At 41.2% G+C, this 27,444-nt stretch overlaps 1 protein-coding gene across 1 annotated transcript; it reads right to left on the bottom strand.

Annotated features, from left to right (window-relative positions):
• Nucleotides 1-337: 337 nt before the first annotated feature.
• On the bottom strand, nt 338-27,237 carry SELENOM (selenoprotein M). The gene is made up of 5 exons (XM_040352198.1): nt 27,021-27,237; nt 26,755-26,790; nt 7,032-7,066; nt 4,751-4,829; nt 338-595 (listed from the first exon to the last, which is right to left on the bottom strand). Exons 1-5 carry the CDS (start codon nt 27,117-27,119, stop codon nt 401-403), a joined length of 444 nt encoding a protein of 147 aa, XP_040208132.1. The 5' UTR covers nt 27,120-27,237; the 3' UTR covers nt 338-400.
• Nucleotides 27,238-27,444: the final 207 nt, after the last annotated feature.

Here is a 27,444-nt window from a genome sequence, read left to right as displayed (position 1 = left end):
GCATGCTTGGAAGCATTGAAATTTTTCATCACGTCGTTGTGTTTTACGCCACCGCGTTCTGACACGATCGTTTTTTTAACCAATGGTGTGTAGGCGCGACGGACCATCAGTCAGCTTCATCGGTTAACCGATGAAAACGGACCATTGGTCAGTTCTCATCGGATGGACTGATTGTGTGTACGCGGCATAACTGTAGTGCCTCTGAATAAGGGCCACTTAACTGGTAAGCTTCGCTGTGAAGACAACAAGTTGGGTCTTTCAGTAGGTTCTGCAATTTTAGCATTTGCCATGTTGATACTCTATACTAAGAATCACTAACGTAATTTCTAATATTTGACTGCAATCCTTTCTATGGCACAAGACGTGGCAGAGAAAGAATCAGTGTGTGTGTACCCAGCTCCTACAACTCTTCCTTGGTATCCTCCTCCTTGACCACCTTCTCTTCAACCTCCGGTGTTTCTTCCTTAATAGTTTTTGCGGGTGCCATCTGGAATTCTGGGGGCACAGGGGAGTCCGGACTTTCTTTCTTATAAAACCCTAAATCCTGCAAGAGCTGGTTGATTTCATGTCTTTTCATTTCAGATAGTGGGATTCTCTGAAAATGATAAAGAAGTACAAGAATTTTTAATGCTCTGAAAAGGTCAAGCATTTTTACATTATTTATAAAACTGCTTCTAATTATAACTTGCAGTCTTCAGGGCAGAACATAGCCTGTCACAAGCTTTCTGTAAGAAAAATTATAGCTGGAATGAAGCAATTGTCATGAGATGTTGAAGCTTAAGGTACGAATATATGACTTGTAGGTGTCCCATATTGTGAATACAGAATTAACCCATCCTGGATAGGAATACTCTGCTTTTAACCACTTGACAACCGGGCCTATTTTGGCATTTCCTTTGGCACTCTCCATGTAAAAATCTAATTTTTTTTGCTCGAAAATTAATCAGAACCCCCAAACATTATATATATTTTTTAGGAGACACCCTAGGGAATAAAATGGCGGTCATTGCAACTTTTTTTCTCGCACAGTATTTGCGCAATAATTTTTCAAACGCCTTTTTTTAGGGAAAAAAACTGTTTCATGAATTAAAAAATAACAAAACAGTAAAGTTAGCCCAATTTTTTTGTATAATGTGAAAGATGATGTTACGCCGAGTAAATAGATACCTAATATGTCACACTTTAAAATTGCACACACTCATGGAATGGCGCCAAACTTTGGTACTTAAAAATCTCCATAGGCGACGCTTTAATTTTTTTTACAGGTTACTATTTGAGTTACAGAAGAGGTCTAGAATTGTTGCACACGCTCTAACGCACGGGACGGGTGGAACTTGAATGCGTGTTCGCTTCTGCACGAGAGTTTCCCGGGGACAGGGGCGTTTAAAATAAAAATAAAAATGTTATTTTATTTTTATTTTACTTTAAAAAAAAAAAAAAATTTGATCACTTTCATTCCTATTACAAGGAATGTAAACATCCCTTGTAATAGGAATCACTGTGACAGTCCTCTTAATGGAGATATGTGGGGTCAATAAGACCCCACATCTCTCCTCCAGGCTTACAAGCATGAAATCGGTGGAAAAAAATTCACCGATCACATGCCGACAGCCGCAATTGCAGCTTTGTTTACTTGCGGGCCTCTGACGGTCATAGAGATGAATGGTGACCATCTGGAAAACCTTATTACCACAGACCACTATCCATGCATTACAAGTGCACTTGGAAGTGCAGTCGCTGTAGATCCGAGGGGAGATACAAGGAAAATTAAAAAACTGCATTTTTGCTTGCACTTGATTGGATGATAAAATCAGCAGAGCTTCCCCTCATTTCAGATCCTTCCCTTAAATTTACAGCAACTGCACCTCCAAGTACACTTTCAAGTGCGCTTGTAGTGCAGAGTGGATTTGCCAACCCCACTGTGTATAATCATAAGACAATAAATGAAAAAAAATAGTCTATGGCATACAAAAAATATTTTACAATCAGCTAGAATTTAAAAATTAACAGTAAAAAAAAAAAAAATTAAAAATAATAATAATGGCCAAGAAAGAAAAACACAGACTTTTACAGTGGTCAGGGAATCCAAGAAGTGCCTCATTACATTGGTGGTTAAAGTGGTTACCCTCTTTTACTTGTTTTACCTACATGTAAGCCTAGATTGAGAATGCCGGTTTTATCAATGGATAATGCTGGCTTTGACGGCTCCCGAGCGCATGTGCGGAGTGACGTCATTGCCGCCCTGGCCAATCGGAGCGTCAAAGCGCCGATACCCGGATGTAACCTTCCGGAGAGATGTCTGCGGCCAGACTAGGAGACGAGGACGGCTTCGGGGGCTTTGATCTAAGGTAAGTAATGCATAATGAGCTAGTATGCTAGTCATACTTGCTCATTATGGCTTTGTCTTGCAGGTTATTATTTATTTTTCATATATATATTTTTAGGTTTACAACCGCTTTAATGAAAATAATGCCACCCTTACAAACCGATAAAAAGATCATTAGTGACATGCCACATTCCGTACAAGTAATGTTGGCGCCGGAACTATCTGATGGGAGGTCAATCTGCAACTACACCCAAGTAACCTAAAGGAACTCTAGGGTCACACAGAGAATGGCTGGTCTAAGGTAACAGAGTGCTCTGTAATATGGTGAAGCCAGCAGTAAAAGCCTGAATATTTGCCTCCATGAAATGCCTAATTTATTGAGAATGGTTGTGTTTATATTGTTCAGCACTAAAAAAATAAAATACTATTTTCTTTTAGTTGGGCAGCAGGTGGAGCTCCTTTTAAATGTTTTCCAGGCTGTATTAATGAAAAACATCCTGTTGAGTTCAAACTTCACTGCTTTAAGCTCAGTAGATTAAACTCCTATTTTATAGTCACGATTGAAGAAATCGGCACAGTTAGGCCGGGTACTCACGAGCAAACATGTACGGTGAAACCGGTCCGTCAGACCGTTTTCATCGTACATGCCTGCCAGAGGGCTTCTGTACGATGGTTGTACTAACCATCGTACAGAAGTCCGCGTGTAAACACTACGCGGGGCGTGTCCGCGTCGTCGCCGCGACGATGACGCGGCGATGACGCGTCGACGTGGGCGGGCCTGCCATTTAAAGGCTTCCACGCATGCGTCGAAGTCATTCGACGCATGCGAGGGACGGCGGGCGCTCGGACATGTACGGTAGGTCTGTACTGACGACCGTACATGTCCGAGCGGGCAGGATTCCAGCGGACGGTTTTAAAACACGTCCAGGAATATTTGCCCGCTGGGAAAAGGCCCGGCGGGCAAATGTTTGCTGGAATTCGGCCCGCTCGCGCCTACACACGACCAAACATGTATGCTGAAACAGGCCCGCGGACCAGTTTCAGCATACATGTTTGGTTGTGTGTACGGGGCCTTACTCATCACACACGTTTGTTAGGCCCCGTACACACGAGGAGACATGTCCGATGAAAACGGTCCGCGGACCGTTTTCATCGGACATGTCTCCTGGGAGCTTTTGGTCTGATGTGTGTACACACCATCAGACCAAAATCCCCGCGGACAGAGAACGCGGTGACGTAGAAGACACCGACGTTCTCAAACACGGAAGTGCAATGCTTCCACGCATGCGTCGAATCAATTCGACTCATGCGCGGGATTTCGGGACGCTGGTTACACGTCATAACCAGAGGACATGTCTGATTAGGTGTACTAACCATCGGACATGTCCGACGGACATGTTTCCAGCGGACAAGTTTCTTAGCTTGCTAAGGAACTTTTGTCCGCTGGAAACCTGTCCGCTAGGCCGTACACACGGTCGGACATGTCAGCGGAAACTGGTCCGCGGACCAGTTTCAGCGGACATGTTCGACCGTGTGTACGGGGCCTAAGAGTTTATAGGCAAACCTGTTTTGTCTTTTAAAATAAAAAAAATAATGTGCTGTAACTTCTATGGACCCTGTATGTAATATTAATTTGTAAAATAAAGATCTAAAACATGTTATAATGTTAAAAAATGTAATATACAGTAATTTTATAAAACCATTTGTTTTTCTTTTGAGTGAGTTTCTCTTTGGACTTGTATCCATTATAATCCTGGGTTATCAAAACACTAACCTTATGGTGTCTTTTGATCTATAGGAATTATTTTGTTCTGCAGTACCTTATTGTAGTCTCCAGATGTCGCTGTTACATTTACAGTCTGTAAAAAGCAGTTGATCAATAAAAAGAAGCATAGGCTGAACATATGACTACTCCCATAAACACTGACATGCTACAGTATAGATAACTCGGTCATCAATATGCCATTACACATGCCCAGATTTATAGTGCTATCTTTAGGACATGTGGGCATAAACAATAACATGTTGGTGATTGAGTTATCTATATAAGTAGAATGTCAGAGTTAATGAGTGTATAAGAGTCTTTGACATAGGTTCTTTTTATTGTTCTTTTTAATTTGACATTATTAATGTTTTGGTTATCTGTTAAGCGTGGTGAATTTAAAATGCCATGCACCCATAAAGACCCCTTTTGTCAACTGCTTTTTGTAGACTGTAGAGGTAACAGCGACATCTGGAGACTGCAATAAGGTACTGAAGAAAAAAATAATTCCTATAGACTAAAAAAAAAGGGCAGTGTTTTGATAATCCAGGATTATAATGGGTACAAGTCTCAAGAGAAATTTAAAGCTATACTTGGGGGGGGGGAATGCAAAGAACTATAGTCAAATCATTTAGAAAAATACCATACTGTTCATCACTTACCTCTAACTCCTCATAGTGGGAGGATATAAGTACTAGTTCAGGGTCTGCACCAGGTAAATGCTTCATCTCAAGGTTGTGACTGGAGAAAGACACAATGTCAAGGCAAAATATCCATATGTTCTATTACCAGCTGTTCATAAATAGTCTGAGGATGGAAATATTACTTGTTTTTAAAAAGTGAAACCTTCAAGCCTTGTAAACACGATCGGATATCTGATGGAATCTAATCCGATCGATTTTTTGGTCGGATATCCGATGAAGCTGACTTTCATCAGTCTTGCCTACACACCATCGGTCAAAAATCTGACCGTGCCAAAACGCGGTGACGTAAAACACTACGACGTGCTGAGAAAAATCAAGTTCAATGCTTCCGAGCATGCGTCGACTTGATTCTGAGCATGTTTGGATTTTTGACCGATGGACTTCCACACAGACGATCGTTTTTTTCTATCGTTTTTTTATCCATAGGAAAAATTTAAAACATGTTCTATTTTTTTTCACCGATGGAAAACAAACTGATGTGGCCCACACACACGATCGGTTTGTCCGATGAAAACAGTCCATCAGTCTGTTTTCATCGGACAAACCGATCATGTATACAGGGCTTCAGAGTTTTCCTCCTCATTCTAGTTGCACTACCTAGTGAGTTGCTGATCTGGATCAAGCATGCAGGCAGTGACATCCAAATAATCTATGCTCCAGGCCAGCATGCTTGTTCTACATAAGTGACTTACTAAGTAATTAAAAACCCTTTGAAGACCTTAAGATTACCGTCATCAATATAAAAATAATTATATATCTTTCCCTTTTAAGAATGTGTTTGAACAATAAATAAAACCATTTCCACACTTGTCATTTTTGGGGGAGGAATTATGACACGGGGCAAATTTGACTATTTAGGTCACTTTCTATGGAACGCCAAAAGAAGTAATTTTTTATTCTTAAGTTTTTTTAAGTTCGTACACTTCAGTTGCTGTAACTAAGCCATTTCAGTAAATAACTGGCAAAAAGCTAGATCTGCATTGTTCTCTTTGGTTCTTATCTCCCTGTGCATACCTAGGTAACAATTTCAATTAATCCTTGCTGATATAGGCACCTGAGACACTGTAGTCCCCGATGGGATGTGCTTTTCTTAGCCACACTGTTTCAATGAGCCTTTATTTGCTTTTTATTTCTCTCTATTGTAATAACTTGAAAAATGTATATAACTCCTTTGTAAAACTAATAAGGATTCCATTGCTGATCATCTGAAAATACATCACTGACAATCTTCTCCTTTGGTAAACCAATAGCTTTGTCTTGGGGGCAATCAGGAACTTCAACAGAGATGGAAGACGCTAGCTAGTAATTGATGACACCAATTTACACCCATAATTGAAACATCTGTTCTGAGTGCAGTGATCCTATAATGGCCCAATTACAGCCTATTGCACTACAATTTTCAATGCGTGCTAGTATCTGCATTCACTAAAGATGTGGAGGAGCTCTATGAAAAATATGTATGGTGTAGTTGGCAGGCAAGAGAAATTGGAGGAATAAAAGCACTGGGCCAGATTCACGTAGAATTCCGGCGGCGTAACGTATCCCATTTACGTTACACCGCCGCAAGTTTTCAGCGCAAGTGCTTGATTCACAAAGCACTTGCCTGTAAACTTGCGGCGGCGTAACGTAAATCTGTCCGGCGCAAGCCCGCCTAATTCAAATGGGGCGTGTATCATTTAAATTAGGCGCGTTCCCGCGCCGAATGTACTGCGCATGCTCCGTTTTGTAATTTCCCACCGTGCTTTGCACGAAATGACGTCGCACTGACATAATTTTTTGAATGGCGACGTGCGTTACGTCCTTTCCTATTCCCGCACGAGAATGTGACGAGCGCGCGTAGCTTCGTGGATCGCCGTAAACAGCTAATTAGTATACCCGACGCGGAAAACAACGCGAACTCCACCCAGCGGGCGCCGAAGTATTGCATCCTAAGATCCGAAGGCGTACGAAGTCGTACGCCTGTCGGATCTTAGCCAAATGCCGTTGTATCTTTGTTTGAGAATTCAAAATAAAGATACGACGCGGCAAATTTGAAAGTACGCCGGCGTATCAGTAGATACGCCGTCGTATCTCTTCTGTGAATCTGGCCCACTGTTTTTAGTGCTCAGTATGATCTTACACATAGCAGCTGATTCATGATTCTAGACACACATCATTATTATTTTTTATTAAGCCTCTGTAAACCAGAAACATTTAAGGAACCATAAAATTCAATGTTCTATACTCTTGTAAAGGATACTAAAGAGGGATGTCCTCGTGGACGAAGAGCTTCACCTGGAAAGAGAGGAAACTGTTACATGCTTGCTACATTTGTCAAAATAAATATTGGTAACTGTGACAGACTCACCCAGGACAGAGGCTTTTGGAGGGGACTGAATGCTAGCCTCTTGCCTTGTGATCATGTGCCCTGGAAATTGGGAGAACGGTGCTCTTTGTGAGCTGTATGCCTGGGGACCCTGTATATGCCATATTAGAGTGACTGATTCATACTGTTGGGACATACAGTGTAAGGAGATGCTAATTCCGTCACCTCCAGCCATCTGTCTGTTCTCTGTGCTAATTGACCCTGCTAGTGTGTGAAGATGTCCTGTGTTTACACTTATGATAATGTGTATTGTATAGCAGGTGAGCGAGGAGATATGACGTCTACCCTGAAAGGTCATATCTATGAGTCACCTAGTCTGGGTAAATGATTAGTTAATTAGCTCATGTTAATTTATGTTCTGGTTACCTCCTCTTTAACTGTATATAAGATTGTATTCTGGGTTCTAATAAACACTCCATGTTCAGCAGACAAACAAGTCTCGTTTTGTTGTGTGCTTGTGAGCAGCTGGAATATCTGATATCTATATCCAGACTGATAGGAAGCGGTATATGACGGAAGCACTCAAGTGGAGTGTGGGACGTTCCGTTACAGTAACTAAATCATCCATTATGAATGATTATATGATTAGTATAATCCATATATATTGGGTAATATTTAAGGTGGCAGGCACTGAACTTAAGAAAATCATGTCTCCCATTTGGTGGTGTATAGCTCTGACCACCACACTTGAAACCTGAACTGTGTCTACAGACTGAACCCAATTCAGTCATTTTCCTGAATGTGTCTTTTGGTCTTAGGGGTTTGCAAATGATGTATGATCCAGTTTTGGCCTGCAAGCATGCAAAAAACCTATATGTACTGTATGGGCTAGATTCAAGTAGCCCGCCGTAAGTTTGTGCGGGCGTAGCGTATGTTATTTACGCTACACCGCCGCAACTTACACGGGCAAGTGCAGTATTCACAAAGCACATGTTCCGTAAGTTGCGGCGGCGTAGCGTAAATGGGGCCGGCATAAGCGCGCCTAATTCAAATGAGTATGAGGGGGGCGTGTTTTATGTAAATGTTGGTGACCCGACGTGATTGACGTTTTTCCCGAACGGCGCATGCGCCGTCCGTGGAATTTCCCAGTGTGCATTGCTCCAAAGTACGCCGCAAGGACGTCATTGGTTTCGACGTGAACGTAAATTACGTCCAGCCCTATTCGCGAACGACTTACGCAAACGACGGAAAAAATTCAAAATTTGACACGGGAACGACGTCCATACTTAACATTGCGTACGCCTCATAATAGCAGGAGCAACCTTACGCCGAAAAAGCCTAACGTAAACGACGTAAAAAAATAGCGCCGGGCGTACGTAAATTTGTGATTTGGCGTATCTAGGTCATTTGCATATTCTACACCGAAAACTACGGAAGCGCCACCTAGCGGCCAGCGTAAATATGCACCCTAAGATACGACGTCGTAAGAGACTTACGCCAGTCGGATCTTAGGCTAATGTTGGCGTATTTTGCTTTCTGAATACATAAAGAAGATACGCCGGCGCAGCTTTGAATTTACGCAGCGTATCTATAGATACGCCGGCGTAAATCAATGCTGAATCTAGCCCTGTGTGCGTATTAGGTATGCTGACACGCTACATGTTTGTTCCAGGTCAGTAACACACCAGGTAAAGCAGTAGGAATGCTAACCAGGAGCCTACATACAGGACCACATCTTTTTTGGCCTAGTGGGAATACTTTTGTGTTGTAAATCATATTGTCTTTAAATGGCATTACATAATTAATAATAATTTAATTCTTAAATGCTCTATTATATAATGCTGGGGTAATCCTAAAATTGATAACACTGTTGTGTGTATCCATGCATAAAGCATGATGGAATTCAATGGTTTGTGTGACGTAATAATAAATAAATAAATGAGCTACATGCGCACTTTTTTCAGTCTGTATTACTGGACTATAGAGTTTATCTTTCAATACTATAGAACACTATTTCCCACCAGTGCCAGAAATGCTGTGCTATGACGCTGCCAGTAAGGTCATATCCAGTCTATCATTCACTAACAAGATTTTTCTAGACTGCATAGCAGCAAGTGAAAAAATGTCAAAAATGTAATTAGCTTTCTTCCAAAGCCATTGAAAAAAACCTTAGCAATACCTTCAGGCCATATGCATACTAGTGCTTAGGCTGGTATACAGTGCCTTGAAAAAGTATTCATACCCCTTGAAATTTTCCACATTTTGTTACAACCAAAAACGTAAATGTATTTTATTGGGATTTTATGTGATAGACTAACACAAAGTGGCACATAATTGTGAAGTGGAAGGAAACTGATAAATGGTTTTCAATTTTTTTTACGAATATATATGTAAAAAGTGTGGCGTGCATTTGTATTCAGCCCCCTTTACTCTAATACCCCTAACTAAAATCTAGTGGAACCAATTGCCTTCAGAAGTCATTAGTAAATATGGTCCACCTGTGTGTAATTTAATCTCAGTATAAATATAGCTGTTCTGTGAAGCCCTCAGAGGTTTGTTAGAGAACCTTAGTGAACAAACCGCATCATGAAGGCCAAGGAACACACCAGACAGGCCAGGGATAAAGCTGCAGAGAAGTTTAAGTCACCTTTCACACTTATACAACTTGTCCCACGATTTTGAACTGCAAAATCGCATGACAATTCATTCTCCATAATTTTCAATGACTACCATTCATATTGGCATGACTTTAAGTCGTGCCGACTTCAAAGTAGTCTCTACAGTACTTTGGTCCGAATTTGATGCCACTTACACAGGCATACCCTAAAATCGCAGCCGCAACGTCACGGTAAAATCACACAACTTTGAAGTCGCAGTAGTGTGAAAGGGGCTTTAACCACTTCAGCCCCGGACCATTTTGATGGTCAATGACCAGGCCACCTTGACTACCAGGGTGGATTCAGCCAAGCCTAGCTGAGGCTGGTGAAGGGATGAAACTTCCGAATTCCAAAGAAGGGATTCTCTCTTCCACCTGCTCTCTCCTTTATCATTCCTTCTGTCCAGATGCAGAGCCCCTCAGCACAGGGGTCTCCTCCAGGTGACGGGACCCTGGACTCTACTCCCTCACTGCCAGGCTGCTGAACATTTATGGCACTGTCCCCCCACCTACTGAGCCTTACCACCTCAGGGATTGGTGGCAACTCCATAAATGTCCAAGCTGTTCATCCTCCCTCTAAGTTCCAGAACTATCTAGTAAGTTCTAGAAGCCAGGGGGAGGTAACAGAGACACAACCTTGAAGCATTGCAGAGTCTTAACAACAAAAAAATTCCAGCTCCTCTGCTTAGAACTAAATGCACCTCAACTAGGAGGGTGCTACACCTTCTAAAAAAAATAGTTTAGTAAGCTATAAGGCCTCATTCACACAGGTAATGTGTGAACAGGCATCTCCACTTCCAGGTGCTGACTACTAGCAACCTATTGATGTCTATAAGGATGCAGATGCTGCATGGACACAGCCACTGATCCTAATGCGTGTGGATGAGCTGCACAAACGCAGTACCTGGAGGTTGAGAAGCTGCCAAAAAATGACCTATTCACCCAGGGGCAGACTGACAACTCATGAGGCCCCCGGGCAATAGAAGACTATGGGGCCCCTGGGCTTTCAGATGGCCACCACGCCAGGAGGCAGTGCAGAGGCAGGGCAGCTAAAATCTCGGGATTTTCACATCAGAATCATGTTGGTTTCAGACATATCAGGGACAGATGTAAAAAAAAAACATAGATTTTTACATACTGTCCCTGGTTTTACTGAGCCTGGCAACCCTGATGGGGCCCCCTAGTGACACGGGGCCCTCGGGCAGTGCCCGAGTGACTCAATGGTCAGTCCGCCCCTGCATTCACCTCATTGCCCATGCAAAGGAGGCCTATCACATCTAGTGAAAGTGGCAGTGTAATGACCAGTACAGCAGCCCTTTCTCCTGTAACTTTGATTGTCTCAAAAGGTATCTCTACTTTTTGACACTGTGCTGTGATCTTTGTTTCTACATAGTTACATTATATGCTCTGACCTTTCCTGTTTGAACTAGTTATTGAGCATAACAGAACAAACACTGACACTCTGTGCAGTCATCTGGAACAAAAAAGAAATCCAGTAGAGTGTGACCATACATAATTCCGTGGGAAATAAGGATTTAGAGCTTCCTGCATTGCTGAGCGATTGAAATGTTTTACAATTCATATAACTTAACAAGAATCGTATATATAATTATATATATATATATATATATATATATATATATATATATATACATACACACACACACAGGGCCAGAGTCACGTAGATTCCGGCGTAGCGTAGCGTAAGCTATTTACACTGCGCCGCCGCAACTTAGTGGAGCAAGTGCCGTATTCTCAAAGCACTTGCTTCGTAATTTGCGGCGGCGTGGTGTAAATGGCACGGCGTATCCCCGCGTAATTCAAAGGGGGCGGCTTGTATTTAAATTAAGCGCGTCCCCGTGACGAACGAACTGCACATGCGCCGGCCTTAAACGTAGCCCAGTGCGCATGCTCCGTAGTACGCCGCAAATACATTGGTTTCGACGTGAACGTAATTAACGCACAGCCCTATTCGCGACGAGTTATGTAAATGACGTAAACAACAGAAAACCCCGACGCTGACCCGACGGCCATACTTAACATGGCATATGGCGGACCGACGTAAGGTTACCCCTCATATAGCAGGGGTAACCTTACGCTTACGGAAACTACCTAAACTACGGCGAAGCGGCACAAAAACGTTCGGGAATCGGCGTATCGGCTCATTTGCATATGCGACGCTGAAATCGACGTAAAAGCCACTTATCGGCCAGCGTAGTATTGCATTTAGGATCCGACGGTGTAAGTGACTTATACCAGTCGGATCCTAGCCTAATTCCGGCGTATCTTGTTTTGAGAATACAAAACAATGATACGCCGGCGGGATTTTCGAATTACGCCGGTGTATCTGTAGATACACCGGCGTAATTCTTTTGATAATCTGGCCCACAGTATTTAAACTCATACATATACTCACACACAACATACCCCGTATAAAATAAGTGTGTACTTACCTTTTTTTGATCTGGTTCAGTTACATGATTCTGCAGCTCTGGCTCCCCTGTGTAAGAGAACACTTGGCAACAGCTGTGAATTAGAGGAGCCGTGATGTCACCTATAGGTCCCTATGGCCCAGCTGTTGTTGGCGATCCCTCCTCTCCCCTGCAGCAGCTGCTCACTTAACACAGGGGAGCCAGAGCTGCAGGATCACATGACCGAGCCAGGGCAGATTAAAAATGGGTACGTTTTCAGATCTTTTTGTAAATACAGGATATGCACGATAGGTAGGAAGAGGGGAAGGAGCATTTTTAGGAATAGATATAGTTGTTCTTCAACTTTAAAAAGCAGTGTATCTGAGATTCACTAAACGTTTACTGCAGGTGTATCTTCCTGGTGCATGTGTTTTAAGTTTATCCATCTCGTAAAATTTGAATATCATCAAAAATGTATTTATTTCAGTAATTCAATTTAAAATTGATGCAGTAATTCATGCACAAGAACCCCCCGACCATGTATTGAGTGCATACTATACTGTACATGGACATACTTTTCAGTAAGCCAACATTTTTGTATTAAAAATCCTTTTTTATTGGTCTTATGTAATATTACATTTTTTACAGATACTGAATTTTGGGTTTTTACTAGCTGTAAGCCATACTCATCAAAATTAAAAGAAAAATGCTTGAAATATATCACTCTGTGTGTAACACATCTATATACAAAATATATGAGTTTCAGTTTTTGAATTTTACTCAAATAAATTAACTTTTTGATGATATTTAAATTTTATGAGATGCACCTGTATATAGACAGTATATCAAAAGATGTAAAAGTGTAATTCTGGGGGTAAATGTATAAAGCAGTTAACGTGGCATTTACCAAACAATCACTGAAGGTATATTATCTTCCTGGTGCATGTGTTTTAATATAAAGCGAATGATTCACCACTAGTGAATATGGGATGAATGTCACATTCACTGCTCTATAAATAGCCCCTCCAGTTTATGTTGTGTACCTTTTACATTGACTCCCCTTGTTACTCACTAAGGCCCTTTTCACACTGGGGAATTTTTCGAGCGTTATTCGAGCGAAGCCTCATCTGCAATCCCAATGTAAAAGCCAGAGTGCTTTCAGAGCCCTTTCACACTGCCAGCACCCGAAAAACGCTGGTAAAGCACCGCTAAAACCCTAACGTTTTAGGGCGTTTTTGCAGTGCCTCAGTGTGAAAGGGTAAGGCATTTTTACAGCGCTTTTAATTAATTTCAATGGAGAGGGGTGTTTTTGGAGCATTTTTTTCAGCGCCCAAAAGCTGTTTCAAAGATGCTGCTTGCAGGACTTTTCTCAACGCCCCGTCAGTGCAACGCCTCAGTGTGAAAGGGTAAGGCGTTTTTACAGCGCTTTCAATTCATTTTAATGGAGAGGAGCATTTTTTTCAGTGCCCAAAAGCTGGTCCAAAGATGCTGCTTGCAGGACTTTTCTCAACGCCCCGCCAGTGCAGTGCCTCAGTGTGAAAGGGTAAGGCGTTTTTACAGCGCTTTCAATTCATTTCAATGGAGAGGGAAGTTTTTGGAGCATTTTTTTCAGCGCCCAAAAGCTGCTCCAAAGATGCTGCTTGCAGGACTCAGTGTGAAAGGATCCATTGAGATGCATGGAGAGCGTTTTAATAGCACTAATTTTAATGCTAAAACGCTGTAAAAACGCTTCAGTGTGAAAGGGGTCTTAAGCTCTGCTGCATTTAAGCTGGTTATACATGACTCAAATTTGGCCCGAAATTTCAGCCATGGGTAGCCTTGTTTGGCACTACCTGACTTAATCAAAGTCGACTGATAAATCGAAGGGGCCGGGTGGAAAACTGTCAGCTGAAATACGGACTTTATCCTGTCAGAATGGTGGGTATTGCGGCAGTCTGAATACAATAGCCAGCAGTGGAGATTCCTCTATCTCCGCTGTTTAGTGTTGGATGGAGAAATCAAGTCATTTTAAGCTGAACGAGAGAAAAACGGTGTATGGCTTGCCTTAAGCCCCGTACACACGATACCAAAATCGGAAGTAAAATTTCGCCCGAACGATCTGCCAATTTTCGGATCATTAGTAGGGTGCTTCTGACAACCGATTACGTTTTTTTTTGTCTGACAAAAGCTGGATGCGCAGACTATAACATTTTTGTCGTATGTGAACTCAATGTCCAATTTTTATTTAATTATTATGGTTATCCGAAAAAAAATCCTAAGATCAAAACAACGCATGCTCACAAACTATTCAACACATTACGTTACTTCTGAAGTTGAATTCTTTAATCCAAGAATTTTCAAATAGTTGGTAACCTCTTCCCTTTCAACATGAGACTAGCATGCATCAAAAAATGACGAAAAGTCGTGCTATGCTCCCAGAAATTTTTTCTCCAGTAAAAAAGGTTACAAATGCATGCTGTGTCAGACAGGCATAGCAACATTTTGAACGGTGGTATTATGGAGTTTTTAAACAAAGTATATGTTGTGGTATGTTGAAAAAAAGACATTTTTTCATAACTATGTCAGCTGCTTAAGAATCAAGAAAGAATGCAACAAGGCAGGACTCTTTGACATTGAGCTGCCTTAGGCTTTGAAGATTCCTATTGGCTTGTATGGGTCTGGTAGTTGGTTCTGAGAAGATACAGAAGATGACCAAAGGTCCTAGCCCTGTATAGCACTGGGACTTACAGCCAGGAGTTGGGGAACATGTACATACACCATTTTCCTTCCACCAATACTCGTTATGGAATTCAAATAGAAGATCAAGATCTATGGGCCAGATTCACCAAAGAGATACGACGGCGTTTCTCCTGATACGCCGTCGTATCTCTGTTTCTATCTATGCGACTGATTCATAGAATCAGTTACGCATAGATATCCATAAGATCCGACAGGTGTAATTGTTTTACACTGTCGTATCTTAGGATGCAATACCGCGGCCGCCGCTGGGTGGAGTTCGCGTCGTAAACCAGCGTCGGGTATGCAAATTAGCAGTTACGGCGGATCCCCGACGAATTTTCGCCTTCGCTACGTCGCTGCTAGTCTAGTTTCCCGTCGCAAAGTTAGTCGTCGTTTGACCTGCCCTAACTTTAGTCAGCAATCGTATTGCTGTCTAAAGTATGGCCGTTGTTCCCGCGTCGAAATTTAAAATTTAACGGCGTAGTTTTCATCGCAAGTGCTTTGTGAATCAAGCACTTGCGATGAAAACTTGCGGCGGTGTAACCTATCTACGATACGTTACGCCGCCGCAGTTCTATGTGAATCTGGCCCTATGATCTTTTAATATATTGTATATGTACATATGGGGCCAGATTCACATAGAACTGCAGCGGCGTAACGTATCTTAGATACGTTACACCGCCGCAAGTTTTCATCGCAAGTGCCTGATTCACAAAGCACTTGCGATGAAAACTACGCTGGCGGCCTCCGGCGCAAGGCGGGCCAATTCAAATGGGCGTGTGCCATTTAAATTAGGCGCGCTCCCGCAGGGGACCTACTGCGCATGCTCCGTTTCCTAACTCCCGCCTTGCTTTGCGCGCCGTCATTTTTTCGAACAGCGACGCGCGTAGCGTACTTCCGTATTCCCGGACGTGTTACGCAAACGACGTTAAATTTTAAATTTCGACGCGGGAACGACGGCCATACTTTAGACAGCAATACGATTGCTGACTAAAGTTAGGGCAGGTCAAACGACGACTAACTTTGCGACGGGAAACTAGACTAGCAGCGACGTAGCGAACGCGAAAATCCGTCTGGGATCTGCCGTAACTGCTAATTTACATACCCGATGCTGGTTTACGACGCAAACTCCACCCAGCGGCGGCCGCGGTATTGCATCCTTAGATCCGACAGTGTAAAACAATTACACCTGTCGGATCTTATGGATATCTATGCGTAACTGATTCTATGAATCAGTCGCATAGATAGAAACAGAGATACGACGGCGTATCAGGAGAAACGCCGTCGTATCTCTTTGGTGAATCTGGCCCATGGTTCTTTGGCAGAATACATTTAATTATATTTTTTCTACATTTTTGTATCTTGCAGCTGTTTGCTATGAATATTTTATAGCGCTTGACAGAAAATATATTGCATTTTGCAAGCAAGAGAAATTGTTTCCAGGACATGTACCTGAGTAAGAGGCTTTTATTTCTTCTAATGGATTATAATGATAGAACCCTACTAATATGAGTAAATGCCTGGCAGTATAAAGAAGTCATATTTCCACTGGCATCAGAAAGCCTCTTGGCTGGGTGCAATGTTAGCACCTACCAATCTAAAAAAAACAACCCTTCTGCATAGAATTAATAATCTAAAAGCACAAGAAACCGCTTCCATATGGTTCATAGTCACTAGAGTCTCTCTCTGACATATGTGAACCATTGTAAATATCCTTTGTGTATTACATACAATTATAGGTTCATCAGAGCATGTTTTTCTCAATCCTCATGGGTCTCTTGGTCCCTACTGGTTTCTCTATCAGATATCTCAAAACATATGGAAGATGAGCTACAAATTACATGTTGCACAATGTGAACAGTTCTGAGACAATAGTCAGAGCAGGTATGCAAAGTAATCACAGCAAACGAGTGTCATCTTACGGGCTGGAAAATCCTTAGGCATTGATAACATATCATTTATATTGCCCTAAATGGACCTCAGCACAGGGCAGTGGATGTTCACGCCAGGGGGAAATTTAACAGTCAAAGGCATGGTTGTAGTACTTTAATCATGGCTGCAATCATATGTGTATGGTCAGGGGCAGGGCCTTCCATCTCCTGGGGTGTGTGCTGGGCCGAGCTGTGTAGCTGATTAAACGGGATCGGGGGTGTTTCACCTGTCCTGGGGAAAAATCGTGGGGTGGCCCTGTGCGGAGGTGAGCGGCACTGCCTCAGTCGGGCAGTGCGCGGTGCAGCGGATTGTCAGCACTCCGCTCTTGGGGTGATCATTAATTTGGCTGTAGGAGGTGATCATTAAATCGGCTGTTCCATACACTCCCAGCTATGTATCCCAGGGTCCACTTGCCCATCTGCAGGCCCGAGACTGGCATAGCAGGTCCCGATGAGTTGAAAGGAGAACGGAGAGCGGACACATGTCTGCTCTCCTCCTCTTTTTGTTGCTGACCAGGAAGTGACGTGTATGACGTCACTTCTAGGACCCCTCTGACAATTTCCACGGCCATCAAGGCCTGGAAAGAATGTAATAAATTCAGTGCGATGTGCACTGCATTACATTACATTCAGTGGAGCACAGGGGAGGCAGGATGTCCTGGACCCTGGATGTCTCATTAAAGAGAACCTGTCACCAAAAAAACACTACATAGGAGACATATGTCATGTGATGAAAAAAAAAGGAAACTTTTTTTCATTGTAAAAATGTAACGTTACACCCAAGCACATAACCCCCCCCCCCCATATAAACAAAGCCTCCCCACCCCCACATCTACACACGTGGTAGGGCACCTACGCCTGAAACCGTTGATTGTGATACACGTTACATATCACCATGCATGCCGGAATGAGAGCAATATTTCTAGTACCAGACCTCCTTCTAAGGCTAAATAAAGCTTTGTTAAAAATTGCCTCCTAACTTCTTTAGCTGGCTGACTCTAAAGTACACCCATTTGAAAGAAATAAAGAGGTTGCCATTGGTGGCTTACTTCTGGAAATCCTAGTTGTCTGTCTATCTCTGGCTTCAATACATTTGAGTCATGAATTCAAAATGATTATGCAGCAGTAGAAAGAATGGGAAAATGACAATTGCTTTTTAGTCTAGTGAAGCCAAGACATCAGTAGACTCCTAGGGTCTACAGATACAGCTGTTCATTCTTTAACATTATTACTGCTTATATGGTACTGTAAAATAAACCTAAGCTATGCATGCCAGGTCTAAGACTGTGATGATTTCATAGAAAATTCCATAAGGTGTGACAATGCACAGTCCTTGGAAATATGTACCATATGTGAGGAGACATCTGACAAGGAAATCTCTATTCAGGCACACGTTCCATAGAATTCACAAGAATGTTCTTCTTAACTTTATATTCTTTTTATTTAACCTTTCAGTCTTCAGACCATCTCATACATTGTTTCTACTTGGGATATTCAGTCAAATATGATAGTTTTCTAACACCTGCTCCTCTAATAACATTGATAGTTCATATTAGATCGTGCTATTTTATAGTACTATTTTTATTTAGATTTTATCATTATTTTCAGTACCACTAAAATTATTACTTTTTAATGGTACATACAGTTAATAATATACAAAAGTGCCGAGCATATACAATACAGTGCAAATTATAAACAACAAAGAAAGTGAATTCTATTACATAAATAATGTCCAGTGAAAGTGAAAAAGTGCCAATAGATATACAGGTAAATTGGTCACAACCACTAATATCCAAAAGTGCTGTGCATATACAATATAGTGCAAATTATAAATAACAAAGAAAACTAGTGAATTCAATTATATCAATAAATAAAGTCCAATGAAAGTGAAAAAAAGCGCCAAATGTGAACTGTCTGAGATCTTCAGTAAGTGTCCATATTTTCATACACCAATTGTGTACCTCCACCAAACACTAAATGGTTCCTGATTACCAGAACACTTTGACTCCCTATTATAGAGCAATCAAAACAAGCTTGTTTTATGGCCAGGCTTCTACCACAGAGCTGCCCGCAATCTCCAATTCAGGTCAGGACCCACGAATCACCCCCCCGGTTCAACAGTGTATCTTAATTAAAAGTACAACCAGGGGAACGCATAGTGTAAAACTGATAAAAAGCTCTTCTCAGTTATTTACACCACGTAACAAAGTTAAAAAAGTATTAAAAACAGCACATGCGTGAATTGTGGCTGGTCCTAATAAAGGGGTGGACAACTTCCAGGTTCACAGAGCGTTATGACGTCACAAAATTAGTCCCCGCTTTAAGCTTTTGCTACAAATAGCATCTTCCGGGGCATGAACGCCATGTTTATTCATCACGCTTTATATAGTAGGGGAACGCCCGGAAATAGGGAAGCTGGAAGGAAGTCATTCTCCATAACCAAGCCTTGATCTGAATCAAAATCACTGTCCGAAAGCCAGGAGTTGTGAGCAGAACTAGTATCCATCGCCAAGCCTCACTATGGGGCACAGCAAACAACTTCCTGTATGGCCTAAAGCCGAAAGTTGTAAACTGCCTGACTATAGATACTAGTTCTCCTTACAGCTTTTGGCCAATGACGGCGGTTTTGATTCAGATAGAGGCTTGGTTGTGGAGAGTGACTTCCAGTTTCCTTGTTTCCAGGTGTTCCCCTACTATATAAAGCGTGATAACCCAGCAGGACGTCCATGCCCTGGAAGCGGAGGAGTCTAAGCTTGTGATGCGATCACGCTCCATGAACCTGGAAGCAGCCTGCCCCTCTAGTGGCACCGTAAGTCCCGACCTGAAGTGGAGATTGTGGGTGGCTCTGTGGTGGAAGCCTGGTTATATAACAAGCTTGTTTTGACTGCTCTATAATAGGGGGCAAAGCGTTCTGGTAAGCAGGAGCCATTTAGTGTTTGGTGGAGGGTACACATTGGTGTATGAATAAAAATATGGACACTTGCTGAAGATTTCACATTGTTCACATTTGGCACTTTATTGGACTGTTTTCGTTTTCACTAGACTTTATTTATTGATATAATTAAATTCACTAGTTTTCTTGGTTATTTATAATTTGCACTATATTGTATATGCACAATAAAATCATTATCATATGAATATTAAATAGATTAGCAGTACAGCTGGCAGCACTGAAATTTGAACGCAAATGTGCAAACAAACCATATATTAGTAGTACAGCACCTTGTAATAACAAATTCCTCCCATTTGTGATCTTGGGATTTGATGTGTAGATCACATATGGCGGTGATTAGTTACTACAAAGCTCTGCACTACCTATATGTTTTATAGTATGAATTACCTTAGTATTGTATTTTTAGTTATCCTAATATTTTATACATTCATATGCCTATTGTATTTGTAATTTTATTAGGTATGATTTAATTCATATACTATGCATTGTATTAATTGTTTTTGTTTTTATTATACTATATTTTATATTACAAATTGTACATTATTTTTAACTTTTTTTTTATCCAGCATCATCCTCATTAATAATATTTAATTGCTACTGCTGATAATGCCAATATTTTAATTATTCCAAAAATATTTCCTTATTACAGATGATAATGCCAATATTGCCAAATTTTCCTATAATAACAGTCCAGTATTATTCTATCCCTATTCTTACTCATTTTTAAAATGCCCTCACTAGTTTTAATTTTTTTTCATTTGTACATTTATTATTATTATATTTTTTAGCTGTTATATTACATTTCTGCCCTGGAAAAGGGGTGGGGCCTACCCTTCAAACACTTTTACCTTCTGTTAATTTTTTTTTTCTTTTTAAGTAACCCTATATCTGGACTCGAATATCACACCACAGTGCTTAAATTCTTATTATTTATCTATTAAAAATATTAACTAAAGAACCTAATTAAATAATGAAAAACATAAAAAAAAATTTACATTTGTTTCCCCCTATTACTTATTTTTAATTCTGGAAATGTTTTGCCTTTCTCAGTGACTTCCTGCTTTTATTTTGACATTTTTACCTTTTCATATTTTTTTACTTTTGGAATTCTAGCTTTTCTGCCACAGTTGTTTCAAAAGATAACACTGATCTTTATCAATGGCCCTTTTTGTCTTTACATTTCAGTCCCATATATTTATGACAGAAGAAATTGGCAATAAAAAGCGGAAAAACGCATTCATATTTTGATAGATTTTGCTTCCTGACTCATAAATAATAACCCAAGGCATTATTTAAACTTTTGTTAAATGTCCAGTTCAGGAGTTGTGAATAAGCATCTAATGTTTAATAAACATGTAGCATGCAAAAAAAAAAAATTCTAGTATAAAACAAGTAATTTGGTAAATTCCATCGAGAAAAATAAGACTGATTAAGACGTTTAAGTGTTTGCATGATTTTACATAATTTCCTGCAAAATTCACAGGTTTTTGTTCTCAAAGGAGAAAACATAGCTAAGTGAATATTTGTTTTTATAGACTGTACATTGTTTGCTGTTTCATCACATTAAATATTGTAGCTATAATAAGCCAGAGAATCACATCCGCTCAGCATAACTTCCTCATTTCATAGTCCACCATGATGTATGCTGAGCTACCATATGTTAACCTTATTATAAGGTTACTGTGTATACCGTATTAAATAAGATTGGAGAGGTTCTAATATAGTAAAAGAATTGTCCAAACGGGAAACTAAGTGGATCTTTCACACTGATACCCTCGCACCCAAAGGGTTAAATGTGGAACTTGAGATCAACAGTTTTATTAGTGATATATAGGTTTTATTTATGAATTTCTGTTTTTTTAATTGTTATTATATTTAAATTAATAATTTAACAATGCTGGGGTTAGTATAATCGACAACCCCCCAACCTTGTTTTTTCTTATATTTTTTTTACATTTTATACTTGGATTTATTTATTTGAGTTTCTTATTGCATTCATATTGCATTTATATTACATATGTTTCACTTGCTGGTATATTTATTATTATTATTATACAGGATTTATATAGCGCCAACAGTTTGCGCAGCGCTTTACAACATCAGATATTTAGTATAATGCCCTGTACACACGATCGGTTCATCCGATGAAAACGGACTGATGGATTTTTTTTAGCTGACTTTCATCAGTCGTGCCTACACACCATCAGTTAAAAAAACGATCGTGTCAGAACGCGGTGACGTAAAACACAACGACGTGCTGAGCAAAATGAAGTTCAATGCTTCCGAGCATGCGTCGACTTAATTCTGAGCATGCGTGGATTTTTAACCGATGGACGTGCCCACAGACGATCGTTTTTTTCTATCGGTTCTTCTGATGAAAACGGTCCATCAGACTGTTCTCATCAGACAAACCGATCGTGTGTACGCGGCATTAGTTAAGCTATATTTCTCTTATTGAGTTTACAATGTTATTTTATGTGAACAATTTTATTAATTTGAATCATGAAAATTGAAATGCATTATTTGTTTGGATTATATAACCATACAAGGCAAACTCTAGTATTGCTGCGAGATATCCATGATTGAAAATTTTGACTTGGATTGATTTGTCCTAGTTTGTTATTGCATTTATATTATGTATGTTTCACTTGCTGATATATTTTAAGCTATATTTATTCTCATATTGTAGTTTACAATGTTATTTTATGTGAACAATTTTATTCTATTCATTTTAATCAGGTGAAAATTGAAATGTTTTTTTTTTGTTTGGATTATATATCCATAGCGGGCAAACTCTAGTATTGCCGGGAGATATCCGTGATTGAGCTTTACTAAGTAGTATCTGGGTTTGCTAGTCTGTCAGTTTGCTTTGTGCTTTGCTGTGTGTATTGAACGAGTCCCTCTGTGATTGTGATTCCCCTAACAAGCAGTGTTACAAAGTAAGGCAGTGATCACTGGGGGTTAGAAGGGGCCCTGCGTGACTCTGAAACATTGCATTCTCTTTGTGTTGTGATCATGCAATAAAAAATCTGTTTGGACGCTACTTTGTGTCGATCCTTGGTGTGCTGGCTACTTTGTGACCATAGATTGTCAGACACCTGTTTCCTTGCTGTATGAATCTACTGATGGGATGACAGCTGTGTGCGGCTAGCTGCGGCCACATAAAGGGCTAGATTCAGGTAGGGGCGCGCATTGTTACGGCGGCGCAGCGTATCGAATTTACGCTACGCCGCCGTAAGTTAGAGAGGCAAGTGCTGTATTCACAAAGCACTTGCCTCCTAAGTTACGGCAGCGTAGCGTAAATGGGGCCGGCGTAAGCGCGCCTAATTCAAATGAGGATGAGGGGGCGTGTTTTATGTTAATTCTTGGTGACCCGACGTGATTGATGTTTTCCCCGAACGGCGCATGCGCCGTCTGTGGAATTTCCCAGTGTGCATTGCTCCAAAGTACGCCGCAAGGACGTCATTGGTTTTGACGTGAACGTAAATTACGTCCAGCCCCATTCACGGACAAGTTACGCAAACAACGTACATTTTTCAAATTTCGACGCGGGAACGACGCCCATAGGTAACATTGCGTGCGCCTCCTAATAGCAGGAGTAACCTCACGCCGAAAAAGCCTAACGTAAACGACGTAAAAAAATAGCGCCGGGCGTACGTAAATTTGTGAATCGGCGTATCTAGGTCATTTGCATATTAGACGCCAAAAACGACGGAAGCGCCACCTAGAGGCCAGCGTAAATATGCACCCTAAGATACGACGGTGTAAGAGACTTACGCCAGTCGGATCTTAGGCTAATGTTGGCGTATCTTGCTTTCTGAATACAGAAAAAAGATACGCCGGCGCAGCTTTGAATTTATGCGGCGTATCTATAGATACGCCGGCGTAATTCAATGCTGAATCTGGCCCAAAGTGTCTCCAGCCGTGCTCACTACAGGTAATCACTGGCTGTTAGAATAGCCAGGAATGGTGGCGGCCACTGACAACCTGCTGTCCAGTGATGGCGAACCTTGGCACCCCAGATGTTTTGGAACTACATATTCCATGATGCTCAACTACACTGCAGAGTACATGAGCATCATGGGAAATGTAGTTCCAAAACATCTGGGGTGCCAAGGTTCACCACCACTGTTGCTGTCAAACTCAGCAGCAGAAACGGATTCCTACCTCTGAGATTTGCATCGTGGCTAAACATCTGTGCGAATGCAAACTAACAGATTCTTCCATTCACACAAACAAGGTAGATAGAGGAATCTCCCAGCCCCGCACTGGGACACCGCTGCATTTTTTTCTAAAATGACCTTTTGATAGAAGTCGATCAAACAATCATTTTCTGTCAACCGGGGATGACTAGTGCAGTGACGGAGAACCTTGGCACCCCAGATCTTTTGGAACAACATTTCCCATGAAGCCTATGCACTCTGCAGTGTAGTCAAGCATTATGGGAATTGTAGTTCCAAAACAACTTGGGTGCCAAGGTTCCCCGTCACTGGAATAGCATATGGTCAACGTTAGATGCCTGGGATATTGGGGTTGATTTACTGAAGGCAACTAGGCTTGGCAAGGAAGTTTGCACTTTAAAAGAGAGTATTCCTTTAGTTTAGTGAATGTGATGGAAATTCATGCTGCAAAGAATGCCGAAACAAGAGCAAGGAAAAAAAAACGTTTTGCTTGTATGTGTTTGGCTGATGGAAGTCGGTAGAGCCTTACCTTGTTCTCTAAGCTAAGTTAACATTCCCTTTACAGTTAAAAATTCCCTTGCAAAGTTAACAGCCTATTTGCCTTTAGTAAAAAAACAACATTGCATTCAAGATATAAATATGTGATAACTTTTATGAATTGACTAGGCAGGCCATACATGGTCCAATTTCGAAAAAAAAATATCTTTTAAAAATCAGAAAATTTGTGCGTTTTTTGATCCGATGATGTCACCATTTATTTCGAAATTCGACTAACCAAGCCTTCAATTTCACCTCATGTTCCTACAGAAAATAATTTTTGTGCCTGGGAATCTTCTTTTCTTGCTCAGGCTCATTTCTCGCACGATTTTCCCATCATTGATTAGAAAATCGTTAATTTTTCAAAAAAATTCCAACATGTCTGATTATTAAAATTCAATAGCCGCATGAAAATCGGCTGTTGCTGCAACCCACTAATGGTGCAAAATTTGAACGAAAATTCTTAGGTAAGATTTTCGAAAGAAAAATGCTGTAAATGTTCGTTTTTTTTTTGTTTTTTTTTATATCAATGTTTCTAGTACTTTTAAAGGGGTTGTAAAGGTTTGTTTTTTATTTTCTAAATAGGTTCCTTTAAGCTAGTGCATTGTTGGTTCACTTACCTTTTCTTTCAATTTCCCTTCTAAATGTTTTTTTTCTTTGTCTGAATTTCTCACTTCCTGTTCCTCCTCAGTAAGCTGTTCTGGCTGACTAACCCCCAACCAGAACACGGGGACAAGTTTACAGGAAGTGAGAAATTCAGACAAAGAAAAAAAACATTTAGAAGGGAAATCAAAAGAAAAGGTAAGTGAACCAACAATGCACATGCTTAAAAGGAACCTATTTAGAAAATAAAAAACTCAGGCCGTGTACACACGGTCGGACAAAACCGTTGAGAATAGACCGAGGTTCAGTTTCATCGGTCCAAAACGACCGTGTGTATAGCCCATCGGTCTGTTGTCCTTCGGTCCAAAATTTTAAAACATGCTTTAAAATCGAACCGATGGCCTGCTGCCCGATCGGTCCAAACCGATGGTTAGTACAGAAAGCATCGGTTCAAAACCTGCGCATGCTCAGAATCAAGTCGACACATGCTTGGAAGCATTGAACTTCGTTTTATTCAGCACGTCGTGTGTTTGACGTCACCGCGTTCTGACCCGATCGGTTTTTGGAACAATGGTGTGTACGCACATCAGACCATCAGGCCACTTCAGCGGTGAACCAATGGAAGTGGCCCGTCGGACCATTCTCATCAGTTTGGATCGGCCGTGTGTACGCGGCCTAACCTTTACAACCCCTTTAAGAGACGTTTTACACAGGGGCGACCTGTAAGGCTCAGCTGTCTGACAAGTCGCGCTCCGCTCTATTCAATGGAACCGTTCTAATAGGAGCGACGCAAGTTCCTGTACGACTTTGGGGGCGACTTGCATCGACTTCAATACAGAAGTCATTTTGCAAGTTGCCTCTGAAGTCGTCTTGAGACCGCTTTGCCAAGTTGCCCCCATAGTCGTGCCGCCCCTGTGTGAACCGACTCTAAAGGAACCTATTTAGAAAATAAAAAACAAACCTTTTCAACCCCTTTAAAAGTACTAGAAACATCCATATAAAAAAAAAACACATGTGGTACAATAAACTGATTAGTACTATAATACATTTAGCATATTAAAAGTAGAACTTTAAAAAAAAAAGAGCAAATGCCCAATAATGAATATACTGCAGCCTTATGCTGATTGAATTGACTCCACTGCCATATGAGGTCCAGAGTCCCATGATCATAATTTTCTCCCAGGTCCAGGTATTAGGCTAGACATACATGATGCAATTTTCTTGTAGGTTTACCAAAACCGTATAATATGAGGTCAAACCGAAACACGTTTAATTTGCGTGCAATCAGGCAGGCGCTTGCACTATATAGTTAAAGGAAAATCTAAAGGAAATTGAATAAGAAAATTGTATAATGTATGGCCAGTCTTTTAAAAAGCACAGATCTATATGATTTGTGATTCCTTTTCATCACCGTTTGACCAGTCTAAACAGATTTATGTAGCCACCACGTTGGCAGCATGCATCGTCATCCTACTGCTACAATACAGACAGCCCACATGCCCTCCAAGCGTAACAGCTGGAACCTCCAAATCCCCATTAGCATCAGCTTGGAGGCATCATCCAAAATTCTCTGCAGCTAGACAACTAGCATTATTTTAGTCGCCTATTGTACCGAATTTATTACACAAATTTGATTGTTGGAAACCCCCGATATGTTTTCATCTTACCTCTCTCAGCCTGTTGAGCTGTCATCCCCCGCATGTCTAGAAAGGAAACACAAACATGTTAGATCTCATTGCAGCCACTCCCTGGGCTACTCATCCACAATCACAGGAATCACACACTGACAGATGTTGCATTGCGGAGACTGCCAGGCAATGAATGGTTAAGCCATGCTAGCCGGCAGGCTGCTTTCTCTGCAAGAGTTTGGAAGGCACAATGCCAGCCTGCAGGGCCCAGAGCCCCTCTCACAATATCATACCACAGCACTCACCTCCACCTTTCCCCGTGCCATCTTTTCTAACTTTTTCCAGTCAATTTCATAGGCCAGCAAGGGCTGGAAGAGGCCAAACAGCAGCAATGGCAGCCACATTTGTGGAGTCAGGTTTCTGCTTTGTTAGAGAGGAGAAGGCAGGCAAGATGAGGAAGTTCAGCAGATTGTGTGTTATGTTTGTGTGTGTGTGTGTGTGTGTGCCACGTCACATAGACTAGTGAATGAGGAGGGACATAGAGAGGAGGAGATGCAATTCCCTACATCTCTTTCTATACCCCCCCTGGGAAGAAACATATTATTAACACTGTGTATCCCCTCAGGACTATGTTTTCCGGAGACACAGATGTCAGCTGCAATAGAGACGTACACATTGCAGGAGCCTGCAGCCCACTACATATTATTACAACATTACTGCCCCTCATTT

Source organism: Rana temporaria, chromosome 1 (genome assembly GCF_905171775.1).
Source record: "Rana temporaria chromosome 1, aRanTem1.1, whole genome shotgun sequence".
In the NCBI taxonomy this organism is placed as follows: domain Eukaryota; kingdom Metazoa; phylum Chordata; class Amphibia; order Anura; family Ranidae; genus Rana; species Rana temporaria.
Note: the sequence above shows the minus strand (reverse complement) of the source record. Positions and strands in the feature narration are given on the sequence as shown.